At 47.0% G+C, this 19,388-nt stretch overlaps 1 protein-coding gene across 5 annotated transcripts in view; it reads right to left on the bottom strand.

Annotated features, from left to right (window-relative positions):
• Window positions 1–2,767: 2,767 nt before the first annotated feature.
• Window positions 2,768–19,388, bottom strand: part of LOC149324977 (protein 5NUC-like) — a 263,653-nt gene continuing 247,032 nt past the window's right edge. For 4 of the 5 annotated variants that reach the window (XM_089563646.1, XM_089563643.1, XM_089563647.1 and 1 more), the window contains one exon: window positions 2,768–3,080. In XM_089563646.1, coding sequence (XP_089419772.1) covers window positions 2,890–3,080 — 191 coding nt within the window. In that variant the 3' untranslated portion in view covers window positions 2,768–2,889. Of the gene's footprint in view, window positions 3,081–15,467; window positions 15,580–19,388 lie in introns of all 5 variants that reach the window. The other variant, XM_089563645.1, reaches the window with a different exon arrangement.

Raw genomic sequence — 19,388 nt, 5'->3', positions numbered from 1 at the left:
CAGCACACATATTGACTCGAATGTGGCACCGTCGTCTGCTCAGAATGGAGTCTGCTAGCTGTCAAGCTGACACATGTGCGAAAACTTGGCCGGCGCGCCGCACCAGTCGCCGCTTGCGAACTGCCGCCTACTGCAAGCAGGGACACGGAGCGGCAAGCATATTTGCGCCGCTAGACTCATGCCCGGCCCACATCCGGTGTAACACTTTGCCACCGCACACCAGCGCCTGCGCGCTGCTTGGCTACTGAAGTTCACACCAGAAAAGACAAAATAGCGATGTTATCAGAAAGACTGCCGGCTGTACTCGGGCGGCGACAAAGCATGCCTGCACACGTACGTAGCGCGCTTTCGGCAACGGCGCTGGACGCGGGCGCGCCGGGCGACGAACTGCACTGCTCTCTGGCTGCCCTGGTCGTCGCTAGGCCTGTTTAGCATCGAAGCCGCGGTGGACAGCGCTTCGGAAGTAGCCTGGGTTATAATAAAATGCCTGCTTTTTGCATCGCTTTGCTGTCAACAGCATCGTCTCACAGCAAAAAATTGCGGTGCGCTCGGCAGCGGAGCTATAGATATATAGCGGACGCCAGGCGCGCAAGCCGGACCGCAACCGCCGGGCAGCGGCAGCTGAGCGGCGGTTGTGGCAAGAAATTTGCTCGTATTACAATTGCTGCTTCTACCAGTAACTCGGCATTGTTCAACGATCCTCAAAAATGATCTATTTTCCACATTTCTTGCTCCCACGGTTTATTATTTACGTGAAGGAAAATCTTTAGCTCATTTTTATGACGCCAGCGGACGGGATCCAGGTTTGCCGGCCGGCCTGCAGACTCGATCGCTGTATTTCACATTCGCACCAGAAAAGACAAAACAGCCATGCTATCAGAAAGGCTGCCTGTTATATTCGAGAAGTGGCAGCATGCCGAGCTTTCGGCAACGACGCCGCCTGCGGACGCGCCGGGCGATGAACTGCGAGGCTTGCCGGCGGCCGTGGTCGTCGCTACGCCTACCTGGTTTTGCATCGATACTATCGATACCGCAGCCGAGGGAGCTTCGGAACTGGTCAGCGCTGTAAAAGGTACTACTCTCGTCACCCCTTTAACTGTGAACCTGTCCCATAATAAAATAAAGATATGCTCGATTTCTGCGACGCCAGCGGAGCTAGCAAATGCCAGCTATGCGAGCGGCGACCAGGCAGTAAATAAAACGGTCATGGGATGAAATTTGCTTGTATCGCCGAACTGAATACTGCCAGCAACTCGGCATCAGCCAACGATCCTCAAAAATGATTCATTTTTGGCATTCATCTATTCCAGTGCTTGTTATGAGCGTGAACAAATAATACTAGCGTGTTTTTCTGACGCCGGCGGCCGGCATAGGCTGACAGGCCGGCCCCGAGAAACGCGCCCCCACGTCATTATGACGCTGCCGCTCTGCGCGCTCGCATTCTGCCCCTTGTCAGTGCGACGCGCCGCGTGCGGCCTGTCATTGACATCGGTTGGGCGCAGGCGGCGAGCTGCTGTCAGTCGTTGTTACGCCGCTCGCAAAGGCACGTCGCGCGCCCGGCAAGTAGCAGTCATGCCGAGAGCCCGCGACACCTCTGCCTGCGGGAGCCCCGACCGTGAACCTCCGAACCCGGTCGTGGACTCGAGTCTTCATCTCTATCGCAAGGGGTGGGTTCACTCGCAGCCCCATCTGCAAATTATGCCTAACCCTCCTCACGCTTCTGGAATATATTTTTCTGCAGCAAAGAACAAAAGCGCGGAACCGATGCGCGCCGCGATAGCTCACTCGTTCGTATCGAGTTCATGTAAACAGAGAGTCGTCGAGATGGGCTGACCTTGCTCAGCTCGATTCCCTGACTCAAACCACCGCTGTCAAGGAACACCACCTAGATAGGTTCACGTAAGCAAGGCTATGTCGAGCCGCTGATGAAGCCAAGGAGGATGGAGAAGCAGAACCGAAACCGAAACTGGTCCCAGGTCAGTGATTGATGTATGACCACGCGTTGCAGTTTAACAGAGTGCAATTACGCGTGCAAATAATTGGAAAACCTTGTTTCACTTTCTAAATTTCTCATAAAGCTATGATTTTAGGGCAAACGAAAGTTTAAGATATCTCTATACGTTTCTGAAGGTCTTAAAATGACGTAGTCGAGTAGTGCGTGTGCCGGCCGACGGCGGCGCATGGTCGTTCCATGAACGCAAAAAAGCAGCAATTTCGAACAGGCTTTATTAAATGCAGACTCAATATTGAGACGAAATATTTCGGAATCAGCATGTATAATGTTTACGGAAGCAGTAAAAATTAAAACCGGGCAGCTTCATTTTCTTTTCACAACCCCTTTAAGTTGAGGACAACGCAGCGAGCTATGGAAAGGAAAATGATAGGTGTAACGTCAAGAGATCGGAATAGGGCAGAGTGGGTGAGGGAACAAACGCGGGCTAATCACATCCTAGCCGAAATCAAGAGGAAGAAATGGGCTTGGGCAGGGCATGTAATGCGAAGGCAAGATAACCGCTGGTCTTTATGGGTAACGGAGTGGATTCCAAGAGAAGGCAAGCGTAGCACGGGTCGGCAGAAAATTAGGTGGGCGGATGAGATTAAGAAGTTTGCGGGGATACAGTGGCCGCAACTGACAAAGGACAGGGTTAATTGGAGAGACATATGGGAGAGGCCTTTGCCCTGCAGTGGGTGTAGTCAGGCTGATGATGATGATGCTGGCTTTACCAAGTGGGCCAGCAAGCCGAGAAACCACACAAACACGCACAAAGAAACGGCGTAGCAGTTATTTATTTTGCGCTTTTCAAAACAATCAACACACCTAGAGAACGTTTGCATGTGCACTTTCCTAGAGTGCCTAAAACAACCGCACGTGCACCTTCCGGGCCCCTGTCACAGTTGGGCCCAGGACGCAAGCACTGAGACGAGAAGACAGGCGCCGAGAGCGGCGAGAACCGGAGCGCGCAGTCTGTCTGCAGCCGAAGCCGGCGATCGCTGCAGGAAGCTGACTCTCCCGTCCACGCCAGTAGTTATCGGCGAACTGGCGTTCATGTACTCCGTCACGGCTTGCAGGTCTTCAAGGCCTGGGTGAAGGACAGATTCTGTAACCCTGCGCTTGTCATTTCATTCATGCATTCAGTTCACTCCGTCTCTACGTTGTAAGGCGAGCACCTCTGGCATGGCTCGTACCGTAATTGACGAATGCTAACGCGCATTTTTACGGACCTCAACGGGCGTTACAATGGGAAGAAAATGTTCCACAAGAACCTCACTGACATTGCAAAGTCGGTCTTTCTCTGCTGGCATGATTGGTATCAAGAAGACGATAGCCCAACTACCTAGATCGCCTCATATAATTTTGCCTTTTCGTCTTAAACAAAAATTACGACCCGGAAATGAGGGGCTGAACCGTGCCTCATTCCGGCTTCTGCTCCCGGTATGAATTGTGCCAGTCGGTTCCGCTAAGAAAATTTCAACTGCCCATCATTCACCTGGCTTACTATCATTAAAGGTCGCTTTTCCATACAAGTGGGAGGTAGCGTGAAAGGCGACTTCCGGTTAGCGACTTTCCTCGGGGTAACTTCCGAAGCGATGCGCAGCGCCTCGGTCTGACGCCACAGAGGCCAGTTGGGTTCGCCGCTTACCAGCTGGGCCGCAGAGAACGGTGCGCTGTGTTATCGCCTCCGACTTTGCAATGACACATCCACTGCTTCGAAGTGCGTAATGACCGCGAACGTCAGAGAGCGACGTGAAATAACTCGAAAGTAGATATCACAGTGGCTTTAATTTTGCAAACATGAAACTCGGATCTGAGTAAGAATCGTGGCCGTTACAATCGGGTAATTAAATTTATTTATTTATTTATTTATTTATTTATTTATTTATTTCATTCTTATCACGGCCATTGAGGCGTTACAGATAGGAGTGGTAAGTATATTTATACAAAACACAAATTCGAGGAGATAAGTAAAATATCTTCTTTTGCATCTCAGTGGCGAATAAAACTCGTCGCATTTGTGTTTGTCACCTATGGTCATTTCATAACTCTCAGTGCCCGGCGCGTTCGCTGCAACTTGCACCGTCACGCTTGCAGACTGGCTCGCGAGGGCGCCGCAAGCACACCGTTCACATATCGGCCTGGCGGCGCACTGAGGTTGTCGCGCCTTGCCAGCAGCTGATTTCGTTCACTCAAACCACGGCTGAGAGCAGCACAATCGTGGCGGGCGAATGCGCTAGTCCCGTGATTGTTTTTTGTATTTCGCGGGCTTTGTTTGGAGCTCGGAAAAAAGATACACGTGAGGCTTTCTTTACCGCAAATAATTGGGACGGGGGTTTCTGAAGGTGCTCTCTAACTTTGCTATTCACATTTCCTGTCTAAAGTCAATATTTACGCCTTTAGAAAAATTATCTTAATTACTAGTTTATTAATTGCAAAATAAAGAATTTCCTATGATGCACAAGCCGGTTGGTAGATGTATGGAAGTGGTTTCCCTAGCCTACCTCAAATATTTTACTTTTAACCCTTGGCTAAAGTTAGCGTGGACACCCTGCATATCTATATTGTGCTTCCACATTACCGCTTCGAAACCTCAACTTGCTTGCTTACTGATACTGGGACATATAACCTGATAAAATGGTCGGTCCATTTTGGCGTACATAACATACACGCATGACACAGCTGTTCACCTTTCTGCAGCCACATCTCATTACTGCAGGTGGATACTAAACTTATCTGTTTAGAAAGGTCGTTGCAATCGGCAACAAGAAAGCTGCGCCTGTGAAAGCTCAGTTAGTTTAGTTTGATAACGTCGGGAAGCAGCTCAGGCTATGAGGGACCCCGTAGTGGTGGGCTCCGGACAATTTCGACCAAATGGGGTTCTTTAACGTGCACTGGCGCCACACAGCACAGGAGACTCGATAGCATTTCGCCTTCATCAAGATGAGACGGGCGCGGCCGGGATCGAACCCACGCCTTCGTTGTCAGCAGCAGAGCACTATAACCACTGAGCCATCGCAGTGGTGTGCCTGTGAAAGCCTCCCGAAAATAGAAAAATGAACCATTTTAAGACGTAGTTTCTCACTGCTGTTAAGCATGAAATTCACTAAAGGGGCCATGACAGCCTATATTCGTGCATACCCTGTTTACTGCGTTCCATTCCCAACACGTCAAGTTACCATTCCCAGAAGTGTCAACTGATTCGGTGTGGCAGATATTTTTTAAACGAATTTCTGTCGTTTCTTTTGCTAACAGGTTGCTGGTCTTGCAACACTGATCGCTGAGGTCACAAGGGCCCACTCGCCCAGCCATAGAGTTTCTTACTATTACATAGAGGAAAAGCTGGCAGCCCGTCTATGGGAGTCTGCATGGAGGTCCCTCGAGACCACTTCAGCCACCATGGGCGCTCAAAGCATCATGGGGCGGTGAGCTACTTGTTGCGGAACTACAACTTTTGGCCAAACAATAATACAGAAATAAAGCTTTTCGATAAATACGAATGTCCTAACATTCAATATCCTGGCCGTAAATTGCCACAAACTAGCAGAAAAGCATTTAAGTGCAAAGTTTGCCCAAAATAAGAGATGGCTAGCTTTCCTATTGGCTAAGTAATGAACAATACAAAAATTAATATTTCGTGATTAACTGGCGCATTTTTAAAAGTAAATATGTTATAAAAAAATGTTGTTTTTTAGACACTTTAAGAGGGTTTTTTTTAATGGGATTTCGGAAAAGTGAAACCTTTTATTGGCGTCGTGTGCTGTTGCGTTTTTGTTACTATGGCTTTTGCACACTGCGTTCGCGCCAAAGTCATCTGCGCACACACGAACAGCGTTTTCGGAATGAAACATCTCAGTAGGGCCACTCTATGTTCCCGAAAAACTAAGACTGTCTCGCAACAAGTAGCTCACCGGCCCATGATGCTCTGAGCGTCCATGGTGGCTGAAGAAGAGCAGCGCCGCCCTCTGGGTAATAGTAAGAAACACCGTGCGCCCCGGGGTCGTCTGCTGCGCGATGCGCGCTGCATTGAGGCACTTGCAAGGCACACCGTGAACAGTGGTCGCTCAATTTTTTTTGGTTGTTTGGTTTATTGGGGGTTAACGTCCCGAAGCAACCCAGACTATGAGGGACGCCGTACTGAAGGGCTCCGGAACTTTCGACCAACCCTTAGTGAAATAAAATTAATTTTCCGTGTTTTCTTTTCGGAAGTCTTCAGCATAGTCCGCGAGCTTAGTGGTCCTTATGATACTGGAGTTTCATGCCCCCGTCTTCTGCATGTTGAACAAACAGAAACCGGTGGATAACACAACGCGGGCTATTTGGTTCATCACAAGGCAGAACAGTGCAAGCTACACAGAGACAAGAAAGTAGACGAGACACACGCAGCGTTGACTTACAAATGAAGATTTATTTTTCCAGACGCTTCGGTAAAGATACAGCAGCATCAAGAAAATCAGAAGGGCAACCGGGTCTGATAAACAGTCATCGCCACCGGAAATCACGCAGGAGAGCTCAGATCATCCAGCTACCGATAAAACCAATATACTGTAGCGCAGCAAAAGACGAGGACACAAGAGACGAGAGACGAACACCACGTCTCTTGTGTCCTCGTCTTTTGCTGCGCTACAGTGTATTGTAACTATGTACCAACAAGCCCAAAAAGCCACGCTACCGATAAGAACCGCAATTCCTTATCTATAAGGGCTATGGAGGGGGTGCGGACACAACTCTCTTAAAGATGCTCGATTTTTACGGCTTCAGTGATTTCTCGCGTGGTTTTGTCATCGGACCGGCGCAGCACGCTCGTGTTGCCCTGCTCAGGGGCGCATTTACAATCTAGGCAGTGAATGCCCAGATGGCCTGCGATTGGTTGCGGCACATTGTATTTGTGCTCGGACAATCTCTTATTAAGGCATCTGCCGGTTTGACTTACGTATGCATGACCACAAGACAAGGGGATAGAATACACGACGCCCTGAACACAGGAAACGAACCGGTAGCGATGATTTATGGTGCATCCTGTTGCTTACGACCCATATGATTAAAGCGCTTGCAGAGGCTTGACAAGCGATCCGGAGCTGAAAATAAAGCATCTATTCCTACTCTTTTTCCTATCTTTCTTAAGTGGTGTGAAATACTGTGGGCGTAGGGAATGACTGCGATCTTATCTTTATCTCTTATTCTTTTTTCTTCTTTGGCTCCCAACAAGGCCTCAGCCACTGAGGATAAGAGGGACAGCGGGTAACCAGCCGGCAGTAATCGGGGCGTCTGGGCTAAAAAGCTATCTTCCAGTTTGTGGTTGGAGGATTTTTTAAATGCACTGTTGAAGCATGAATTTATGATGCTGCGCTTCACTAGTTTTGAGTGCGCTGAATCAAACGGGAAATGTGGTTTGTTGGCCCGAGGCGCAAGGGCCCAGGAGACGTGATTGTCGTTAAAATATATTCCTAATTGGAAAAACCGCATAAAACCATTAGTTGGCAGTTCTTGAGTGACAATCAAAGGGCTCAGAATGTTTGAAAAATTACTAAGAACTTTGGAAGCTTCGGAAGGGAGGACGTCCTGCTCGAGTTGTAATATCACAAGGTAACTTAGAAGAACTTGTTGTTGGGCTAGTTGGTAGTTATTCATCATTAAAATCAAAGGCACCAAACCATACACACACACACACACACACACACACAGGAGAAAAAACAAAGACGAGACAGAGCGCCACTCACAACTGATTTAATGTGCAGAAAGACACGTACATATATGTCACTGTCGGCGCATGCGCAAGGAAGACATTCAGCTTCGTGAAGATAAGCAGCGATCAAAAAACGCTTTTTCAGCCTTATACAGGTTTATCGATGTTTCGCTGACGCACAAGTTGCCCCTCTTTTCGATATGGAATGCTTCTATCAGTTCTCTGGCTTTTGTCACATTACTCTTTGCAAAATCCGCACATCAGAAAAGCATGGTTCACAAGTGCGCGACGGGCAGGTTCTGATGTGCATGGGTAAATGGGGGCCATCTTTATTTTGTTCTACATTCCTTTGGTGTTCTCTGATCCGCTCATTGACACATCGCCCGGTTTGTCCGATGTAGGAACTGCCGCAGGAGAGGGGAACTTCGTACACAACCCCTACCGCACATTTCGTGAACGGTCGCCCATGCCTGGTACCGCAGCCACTTTCTTTTACTTTTTCTTTTCTTTTGGCTATTCGAGAGCAAAGGCTTCCGAGCTTTTGGGGAGCGGTAAAAACGAGTGGCACCCCATGCCTACTCGCAACCTTCTTCAGGTTGTGGGCCAACTTGTGCACATACGGCACGGCCACCGGTCTCACCTCTTCTCGAGGGACCTCCTCCCCTACTCCTACTACCTTCTTCTTCAACTTCCATAGGAGGCTTTCGGCAACCTGTGTCACGACCGAACCAGGGAACCCGGCTGAAGCCAGCCTAACCAACTGATTATCAAAACTCTGTCGCATCTTGTGAACACATGACTTCCCTAGAGCAGACTCAAGGCAAAGTGAAGCAATTCCTCTTTTAACTAGATTTGAATGAGAAGAGTCGAATGGCAGAAGCCCCTTTTTTGCACGTGGAGCATATGCCCAACACACCTGATCCATAGAGAACTCAATGTTTAAATCTAAAAACTGTAAAAGATTGTTTTCAGGCAGTTCATAAGTAAAATCCAAGCCTTTACCGTGTTGTCTAAAAAGGGATAAAACACTGTTTACTGTACCAGCGAAGTTAGAGCTGCCGTCCTTAGTTAAAACAATCAAGAAATCGTCAATATATCTAAAAACTTTAAAAACATGGTTAGTTGGCAAAGCCTGCAGAAGGTTTTCGTCAATTTGTGACAGAAAAATGTTGCATAAAACCGGGGCGACACACGAAGCAATGCAGATACCGGCCTTCTGCAGAAAGAAACCTTGGTCAAAAGAAATAAAAGTAGACTCTAAATAAAACTTTAACATACTTAAAAAATTATCAGTAGAAATACCAGCTGAGTTCTGAAAGGACACAGGATCATTTCTTTCAATACAGTCCCGAACAGAAGTAAATAGGGCATCATGGGGCACGGAAAAAAATAAATCAACAACATCGACTGAAAAGGCACGCCCAATCCCAGTCTGAGATTTCAGGAAATCACAAACATCTTCAGAATTCTTGGTAAAAAACGGGTCTTGTAAATCTAGCTTGCTCAAGTGCTTCAACAAGTAGAGACTAATATGCTTCTGCCACGACCCCTTTTCCGTAACTATTGTTCTGAAAGGTAAACGAACCTTGTGTGTTTTCACCGAGAAGAACACATTCAGGGCGTTATTTTTGGTTTTCTTGATTTCTTTAGCAAGGCTGGACAAGCCCAAACACTTAAGAAGATTAAGAAGAATTTTACGCCTGTCCCTGTAAAGTGCGCAAAAGTTAAAAACCGTGCAGTATCCATGTGCGAGTGTTTGGGCTTGTCCAGCCTTGCTAAAGAAATCAAGAAAACCAAAAATAACGCCCTGAATGTGTTCTTCTCGGTGAAAACACACAAGGTTCGTTTACCTTTCAGAACAATAGTTACGGAAAAGGGGTCGTGGCAGAAGCATATTAGTCTCTACTTGTTGAAGCACTTGAGCAAGCTAGATTTACAAGACCCGTTTTTTACCAAGAATTCTGAAGATGTTTGTGATTTCCTGAAATCTCAGACTGGGATTGGGCGTGCCTTTTCAGTCGATGTTGTTGATTTATTTTATTCCGTGCCCCATGATGCCCTATTTACTTCTGTTCGGGACTGTATTGAAAGAAATGATCCTGTGTCCTTTCTGAACTCCAATATCAGTTAATTTTAGGTGGCGATTTTAACATTGACATGCTGGCCAACAATAACACAACAGTCGAGTTCAATACTTTACTTAACGTTCACTCCTGTGAAAACGTCATCATGTCACCTACACGGATTACGACAGAATCAGAAACACTTTTAGATCTGTTCATAACAAACTTCAAAACAGAAAGCTTGAAATCTGGCACCATCGCTTATGCTCTAAGTGATCACATGCCAATATTCATATCTGTCAATCTCACTCTGAATTCTCAACGACAACCAGACCAAACATCTTTTTATCGAGTTATAAATGATCACACGTTATGCGAGTTTAAGGAACGCTTATCTATTGTTAACTGGGAACATGTTCTTGAGGAAAGCGACCCTGATGAAGCTTACGAAAACTTTTTAGAGATATTCACTGACATTTATAATGCTTCCTTTCCACTGAAGAAATTCTACCAATCAAAGAAAAGTAAGAAACCATGGGTCGACAAGGACATGTTGCAGTTGATAAAAAAACGAGATAAACTTTATAGACTGTTTTTGCAAAGTAGGTGCCCTGAAGAGCTGAAAACATTCAAAAAATTTAGGAACTTCGTCACAAAGCAACTTCGCGTCGCTAAAAAGCAATATCTTTATAACCGCTTTAATTCAACTGCTGGACAATCTCAAAAAGTTTGGAAGGTTTTAAAATCTATCTTCGCTAATGCTTCCGACCCGACCACAAAAATTATTCATGAAGGGATTGAACTAAAAGGTGCTGATCTAGCAGATGCCTTTAATGACTACTTTCTTTCCTTTGCTGACACATCAAGCGGCGACGTAAATCTGTCCTATATGAGTGCCCGTAATGGTAAAACAATATTTCTAACACCTGTTACAGTAAATGAAGTAATTACAGAATTTTTATCACTTAATAATAGTAAAGCTACAGACGCGTCAGGTTTCCAGATACAGCCCATAAAATTTACCATCGACATTCTTGCACCTTGCCTCGCCCATATCTTCAACCTCTCCTTGGTTTCCGGAGTTTTTCCGCGTCTTATGCAAAGGGCAAAAGTGACAGTAGTGTATAAAAAAGGAAACAAAAATGAAATGGCAAACTATCGCCCGATATCAATCTTACCTGTATTTTCTAAAGGCCTCGAAAAAGTTATTCTTAAACGATTATCTTGCTTCACTGAAAGATATAACATTATCACTAACGCTCAATATGGCTTTCGTAAAAACAGATCGACTGAGTTAGCTCTCCTTGCTCAGAAAGAATTCATACTAAAACATTTTGAGTAAAAAAACATGGTACTTGGATTATTTTTAGATTTTTCAAAGGCGTTTGACCTTGTTAATCACTCTGTGCTGCTTAAAAAAATAGATCACTACGGCATTAGAGGCATAGCCCATATGCTGATTTCCTCATACTTGCGACATAGGTCTCAGTTTGTCAGTATTGCCGGTGAATGCTCCCATTTGAAAGCGGTAGCTTCTGGCGTTCCGCAAGGGAGCATTTTGGGTCCGTTTCTTTTTGTTCTTTATGTCAATGATATTGTCCGCATTGATAGCACTGCTGAGTACATAATTTACGCAGATGACACTAGTCTGTTTTTTTCGGGTACTTCAACTGCTGATCTTGCAAATCGAGCTAATAAAACCTTAAAAGCAATAAATACTTGGGCGGTTGATAAACACTTAAGAATTAACGTTAGTAAAACGGCAGCAGTCATGTTTCACCCACGTCACAAACACATTGAACTACCTCTAATTGAATTAAACAATACCAGAATAGAGTTTGTGCAGTCTGTGGAAACTCTGGGCGTTTACTTTGCAGCAGATATGTCATGGAATGACCATATTAATTACGTAGTTCAGAAACTTTCCAGAACAGTTGGTATCATGCGCCGCAATTGCTTTAATTTTCCTATGTCAGTCAACATGTTACTTTACCACTCTTTGTTCTCTTCTATAGCCAACTACGGATGTATGGTGTGGGCAACAACAACAGCTGAAAATATTAACAAACTCACAGTGTTACAAAAACGAATTATACGAATTGCATGTAAAGTGCCATATTTCTTCCACACGGCGAGCCTTTTCCATCGACACAACGTCATACCAATGAAGTCCATCTATAACTATAGGCTGTGCTATAAATATAAACTCGCCATAATGAAAAATGACGACTCCTTACTTACACTGGCTGGGCTAGAGCAAAGCAGAACTGTGTATGATACCCGAGCAGCAGAACCTTGGAATGTTAAGAAATGCCGCACAAACTATGGCAAGCAAATGTTGCAGCATACCTTACCGACACTTCTGAACCAGTTGTACTGCCACAAGAACCTTGACCTATCCAATATTTCTCTGAAAGAATTGCCCCAAATGTTCATGTAGTTTTTTTTTCTTCCTATTACCACTTTGAGTGCACCTGTCAATTTTGCTGTCATTTATTTTCTCCTCCCTGTGTTTGCCTTTATAGGCTCTTTGATCTAATGTAGTTCTTCTTTCTTTTATAAGCACAATGTACTACGTATTGAACGTACATGTCTCTTTCTCTGTACCGAACATACTTTACTTACATTTTGTTTGATGTCGTACTCCGCCACCGTCAATGCTGCACTGTAAGAGGAAGCCAGGACCTCTCAAGCTGTCTATACAGCTTTTTCCCTGGCTGTCCTCGCAACACCCAGTTGCGGAAATAAACCTTCAACCTTCAACCTTCAACTCAGCTGGTATTTCTACTGATACTTTTTTAAGTATGTTAAAGTTTTATTTAGAGTCTACTTTTATTTCTTTTGACCAAGGTTTCTTTCTGCAGAAGGCCGGTATCTGCATTGGTTCGTGTGTCGCCCCGGTTTTATGCAACATTTTTCTGTCACAAATTGACGAAAACCTTCTGCAGGTTTTGCCAACTAACCATGTTTTTAAAGTTTTTAGATATATTGACGATTTCTTGATTGTTTTAACTAAGGACGGCAGCTCTAACTTCGCTGGCACAGTAAACAGTGTTTTATCCCTTTTTAGACAACACGGTAAAGGCTTGGATTTTACTTATGAACTGCCTGAAAACAATCTTTTACAGTTTTTAGATTTAAACATTGAGTTCTCTATGGATCAGGTGTGTTGGGCATATGCTCCACGTGCAAAAAAGAGGCTTCTGCCATTCGACTCTTCTCATTCAAAACTAGTTAAAAGAGGAATTGCTTCACTTTGCCTTGAGTTTGCTCTAGGGAAGTCATGTGTTCACAAGATGCGACAGAGTTTTGATAATCAATTGGTTAGGCTGGCTTCAGCCGGGTTCCCTGGTTCGGTCGTGACACAGGTTGCCGAAAGCCTCCTACGGAAGTTGAAGAAGAAGGTAGTAGGAGTAGGGGAGGAGGTCCCTCGAGAAGAGGTGAGACCGGTGGCCGTGCCGTATGTGCACAAGTTGGCCCACAACCTGAAGAAGGTTGCGAGTAGGCATGGGGTGCCACTCGTTTTTACCGCTCCCCAAAAGCTCGGAAGCCTTTGCTCTCGAATAGCCAAAAGAAAAGAAAAAGTAAAAGAAAGTGGCTGCGGTACCAGGCATGGGCGACCGTTCACGAAATGTGCGGTAGGGGTTGTGTACGAAGTTCCCCTCTCCTGCGGCAGTTCCTACATCGGACAAACCGGGCGATGTGTCAATGAGCGGATCAGAGAACACCAAAGGAATGTAGAACAAAATAAAGATGGCCCCCATTTACCCATGCACATCAGAACCTGCCCGTCGCGCACTTGTGAACCATGCTTTTCTGATGTGCGGATTTTGGCAAAGAGTAATGTGACAAAAGCCAGAGAACTGATAGAAGCATTCCATATCGAAAAGAGGGGCAACTTGTGCGTCAGCGAAACATCGATAAACCTGTGTAAGGCTGAAAAAGCGTTTTTTGATCGCTGCTTATCTTCACGAAGCTGAATGTCTTCCTTGCGCATGCGCCGACAGTGACATATATGTACGTGTCTTTCTGCACATTAAATCAGTTGTGAGTGGCGCTCTGTCTCGTCTTTCTTTTTTCTCCTGTGTGTGTGTGTGTGTATGGTTTGGCGCCTTTGATTTTAATGATGAATCACAAGGTAAATTTGCTTCACACTGCTGCCCTGAAGGGACCTGTGTAGCGCCCTCTCTTGCATGGCTAAGTAACTGAGGATAGATGCAATGGATCACTGAGGACAGATGCAATGGATGAACCGATACAAATGCCATTATTTTGGAAGGAAAGCGAACCATTCCATTCAGCGAAGGTCGATCTCAAGTAGGTAGATAGTAGCTGAAGGAAGCCGGCAGTTGAGATGCAACTCGCATTTTGAAGTTTTAGAGTTCCATGCTGCTCTATACAGTCCTTCATGCAATCGAACAAGTCGTCATGAGGGATGGCATATTATAAGTCCCTTATGTCCATGGAAAATCTTGTCAATTTCATTCCGGAGTTACATTATAAAGGACTTATATTATGCCATCCCTCATGACGACTTGGCCACTTGCATCAAGGAGTGTATAGACCAGCATGGAAATGTAAAATTTCAGAAAGCGAGTTGCATCTCAACTGCCGGCTTCCTTGAGCTACTGTCTACCTACTTGACATCGACCTTTGCGGAATGGAACGGTTCGCTTTTCATTCAAAAGAATGACATTTGTATCGGTTCATTTACTGCACCTATCCTCAGTGATCATTACTTAGCCATGCAAGACATCGCGCTACACAGGTCCCTTCAGGGCAGCAATGTGAAGCAAATCTTTAGATTCGTGGATGATTACCTTGTAATACTACAATGCGAGCAGGACGTCCTCCCTTCCGAAGCTTCCAAAGTTCTTAGTAAAATTTAAAGCATTCTTAGCCCATTTATTGTCACGCAAGAACTACGAACTAACGGCTTCTTACGGTTTCTAGAATTAGGAATATATTTCATCCACAATCACGTCTGCTGGGACTTTGAGCATCAGGCCAGCAAACCTCTACTCCGTTTTGATTCAGCGCACTCGAAACTAGCGAAGCACAGCATCATCAGTTCATGATTTAACAATGCATTTAAAACATCTCCCAACCACAAACTGGAAGATAGCTTTTTAGCCCAGACGCCCCGATTACTGCAGGCTGGTTACCCGCTGACCCTCTTATCCTCAGTGGCTGAGGCCTCGTTGAGAGCCCAAGAAGAAAAAGTAAGAGACAAAGATGAGATCGCAGTCATCCCCTACGCACACGGGATTTCACACAGCTTAAGAAAGATAGGAAAAAGAGTAGGAATAGATGTTTTGTTTTCTGCTCCAGATTGCTTGTCTAGCCTCTGCAAGCGCGTTAATCAAATGGTTTGTAAGCACACCGGATGCACCTTAAATCATCGCGACTGGTTCGTTTCCTGTTCTCAGGGCGTCGTGTATTCTATTCCCTTGTCTTGCGGTCATGCAACGTAGGCCAAACCGGCAGATATGCCTTAATATACGAGCACAAATACAATGTGACGGAACCAATCTCAGGCCATCTGGGCATTCACTGCCGAGATTGTAAATGCGCGCCTGAGCTGGGCAACACGAGTGTGCTGCACAGGTGGGATGACAAAACCACGCGAAAAATCATTGAAGCCGTAAAAAAATCGAGCACTTAAAAGAGAGTTGTGTCAGCACCCGCTCCAGATCCCTTATAGATAAACAATTCCAGTTCTTACCGGTAGCTGGGCGAACTGAGTTCTCCTGTGTGATTTCTGGTGGTGATGACTGTTTGCCAGACTCTGTTGCTCATCTTGCTTTCTTGGTGCTGCTGTATATCTACCGAAGTGCCTGAAAGAATAAAGCTTCAGTTGTAAGCCAGCGTTCTGTGTCGCTCGTCTACTTTCTTGTCCCTGTGTAGCTTGCGCTGTACTGCCCTGAAAAATAGGTGGCCCGTTTACACTTAGCAGCTCGTTGTTCGTATGTTACAGGTGTGCCCTCTTCAGCAGCCACGTGACCGCTGATGCGAAGAGCGGCAGACGCTATGCACGCCTACGCCAATGTGCGCCGTGAAGGAAGGAGGAAAGGAAATTTTATTAAAAATAAGGGGAGTTGCCCGACCTCACGAGTGGGGTCCTTATTCCAAGGCTGCACTGCCCGGCGGGCCTCTGTAGATGAGGGCCCGTCCGTGCTGCAGGCTATCGCTGGTCAGCAGCTCGCCTCCCACCGCTCAAGACGTGTTTCCCGTCTGCCCATCGTTCGGTTCGGCCCCGCATCCCCACGAAACGTGGAAGAGTGTTGGGTGGGCCTGGCACCGGGAAATGCGTCCGTGTATAATGGGTGTACGAGATGTAGTCTATGGAGGATTGGAAATGTTTTCGTCTCCATATTGCTACGAAGTAGATGACGAAGAAGCGGGCTGTGGCGCGGGACGGAGCGGTCGCGCTAGGCCCGCAGCCATTAAAATCATATTTCATCGCTCATCATGTCGTTCGGTTCCTTGGCTTGCCGCCACGTATCATCTGGTGTGAGGTGAGGGGTACATCGTCATCCTGTCCCTGGAGCATCGCCGCCTCTGCTCGCCTTGGTCGTCGGCCTAGGGGACATGGACTCCGCCGCCCGGCTCTCCCCAGCTTTACTTGACCAGAACTGACCAGCCGCTCCCCCCCCCCTCCCCCCGCCCCGTCCCCAGCCCCGAACATAAGACATGGCGACCCGGACCAGACCCGATATGACTCGACGGCGACCAGGACCAGCCCCGTTATGACCTGACGACGACAAGAACCAAGACAGCAGCCCCGCTCAAGCTGCACGGCGAGTCTATAGACCTTGACCTTCGGCCCTGGGCGACCGACCGCTGGCCCTGAAGCTCCGCGGCAACTCTTCATCAGACCATCTCATCCATTGTGGTGGCAAGCCTTTCATCTTCTTCTATCCTTTCTGACCATCCTCACCGTCAGCTCATGCTTCAGTATTCACGCAATCTATCGGGACGATCGCTCGGTGGCCCCGGGTAACGTTACGCCTCCTTCTTCCCACGTGCAGCTAAAGATTGGAACGGCCTTCCCCAGCATATCGTCGACATCACCTGTCCTTCATCATTTGCAAGCAACCTAAACAACATTTTTTGTTCATGATCACATGTCTTGTACCTTTTCTGCTAATCCCACCCCTTATGTAATACCCCGCGAGGGGTCTTTAAGGTAATAAAATGAAATGAAATGAAATGAAACGAAGTAGATAACGAAGAAGCGGGCTGTGGCGCGGGACGGAGCGCTCGCGCTAGGCCCGCAGCCATTAAAATCACATTTCATCGGTCATCATGTCCTTCGGTTCTTTGGCTTGCCGCCACGTATCAATATACAGCAAATATACGGCGTCTGGGGTGTCTAATTTCCTACGAGGTGGAGGAAAGTCTATCCTGTGAAGGCGCGGAAACTCGAGGCGTTCGTTATACATGACGGTAGAGGACGGTAGAGGAATAAAAGCGTGCACGGTGTGTGGCCTCGCTCGGTTGATGATGCCCCAGCTAGAGCAGAAGCATGTGCCCTCTCATTTCCCTCCAGTCCCCCGTGGCTTGCGGTCCAGGTGATTTGGTGGTGCTTTCTGAAGGGTGTAGTGCCCACGAGGGTGACGTGCTTGCAAACACGGTGTCGCGGGATGTATCGACACGCGGGTTGTAAGTCTGTTATCCCATGAGCGCTTTGGTCTTCGGACTCGTAATACCTGATGACAATGGCCACGGAGGTGGTGTTCGGGCTCTTACAGAATCTGTGACTTGAGAAGCGGTGGTCCACTGTCACCCCTACGTTCTTCTCATGGTCCGGGTATGCTGCGCTGTCCACATAAACTATGTTCGGGGAATTGGCTAGGCGTCGGCGAAGGTAAGATAATTTTCTTCGTCGTCTGCCTGTGTGAACGTCTTTAAACATAAGTTTCGGTCCACGAAGATACTCTTCCTGCGCTGTTTTGTTAGCGAGTACTGGCCATTCAGTGCGCGGGTGTCCGCCACTGTGCCTACACTGCGTAGGAGTGCTCGTCCAGCTTGGGTGGTCTGAAGACCAAGTGGACGGATGGCTTCTGTTATTTCCGTAAAAATGTTGAAGATTTCTAGGGCGGTCAGATGCTCCGCCGAAGTGTTTTTAGGAAGGTTAAGATCCGTCTTGTATACCCTCCTCCTGATAGGGTCCTCTCCCTTTATCAGCGTGTTATAGGGTAGTCCGTATGTGATTCGGCTAAGCACCAGTTCTTGCACCAGCCGAAGAGTGTTTTCTTCTCGCACTCCTTGGCGACGTAGGGTAAAACAGCTGATGATGCGTGCTACCTGGTTTGTGGTTCTTTTGAGAGAGTCTCGATCGTGTGGGTGGCACGGAGGTGGTCGTCCTGTACCCAAAGACCAAGACTGAGGATCAGGTCAACTTCCCTGATGGCTTGACCCTCGATCCCGAGGTGGATGTTCTTCCCAGCTATTCGTCGGCTCGATGAACAGACTCAAATTATCACAAGGTGACCCTATAAATCAAAGCTTGCAGCACGAAAGGACCACAGAAATGTGCAGAATGTGACGGCTTCCCAGCTGCATGTATGCGTAGCTGTGCTCGGGTGTTCGTCGAACATACATTCTTTTCGGATCTTGCGAAATCAAGCCCCCGGCAGAACCGACTCGAATGTTTCACGGTCCGCATCGACGACTGCCGTCTGCATTCCGATCCGGTGCCGCGCGACTGCTCCGGCTCCTGAGTCTATGTGGCTGCTCACTGTCTTTCTGCTGCTTGCTATTGCTAGTCAAAAAAAAAAACGTGTATTCCTAAATAGGTGCCTCAAGGTAATACGCCATTTAGCGTTTACTGTGCGTGCGCGAAGTTCCCAAAAATGCGACGATTAGGACAACTGCAGCCCCGCGCTGAGGTTGCTAACAGATTTTTGCACAAACTACAGCTCGTTTGCACGAAAACACAAGGCCGGTGTAAGGCCGCCGCTTATTTCCAGCTGCACTCATTTGCATGACGCCTGCACCCGCCGAATAAACAGAGAGCTCCCGCACGGTAGAGGGGAAAAGGAGAGGTTCTTCGCCCCCCCCCCCTCCCCCGACGGCATAGGCTACCTCCGCAGAGGCGCCCGACGTTCCCCAGCCACGCGCGTGACCTAACAATGGCGCCTTTAAAGGATGGAGCTGGTTGCAGCAATTACGGCGTCTTAGTCAAGGGTTCGACAGTATCCTGTCTGGCGAGGGGGAATCATAGTGGTAAAATAAACATACACTCGCCAAAGATGGTTTTACATTGTTCACTGGTCAAAGATGGTCATACATTGGCGAATCAGGAGATTTCAAAAGAAGATTAAGAGAACACAAGAACGACGTCAACAAATGTCGCTCATCATACAACCCCCTGGCAGAGCATGCTCAAGAAATGAACCAAACCACTGACTGGGAGAACTCCACAATCTTAGATACCATGAAACGCTTATCGTCCCGAATGCTTTTAGAATTTTCTTTTTATATACAGACTACGGATCATGTCATTAGCAGGACGAAGGGTAATCTCCCTCATAACTACGCCCACTCACTGCGCTGTCAAGTGCGCATATAAGAAGCGGCCCATTCCGTCCACCTTTCATTTTGAACAAGGGACCCGTAGGGGTCCCAAAACGTCATGTTT

The sequence above is a fragment of the Amblyomma mixtum genome, chromosome 10 (genome assembly GCF_055824585.1).
Source record: "Amblyomma mixtum isolate Tamu chromosome 10, ASM5582458v1, whole genome shotgun sequence".
Classification (NCBI taxonomy): domain Eukaryota; kingdom Metazoa; phylum Arthropoda; class Arachnida; order Ixodida; family Ixodidae; genus Amblyomma; species Amblyomma mixtum.
The sequence above is the reverse complement of the archived record's forward strand: the minus strand, read 5'-3'. Positions and strand labels throughout refer to the sequence as shown.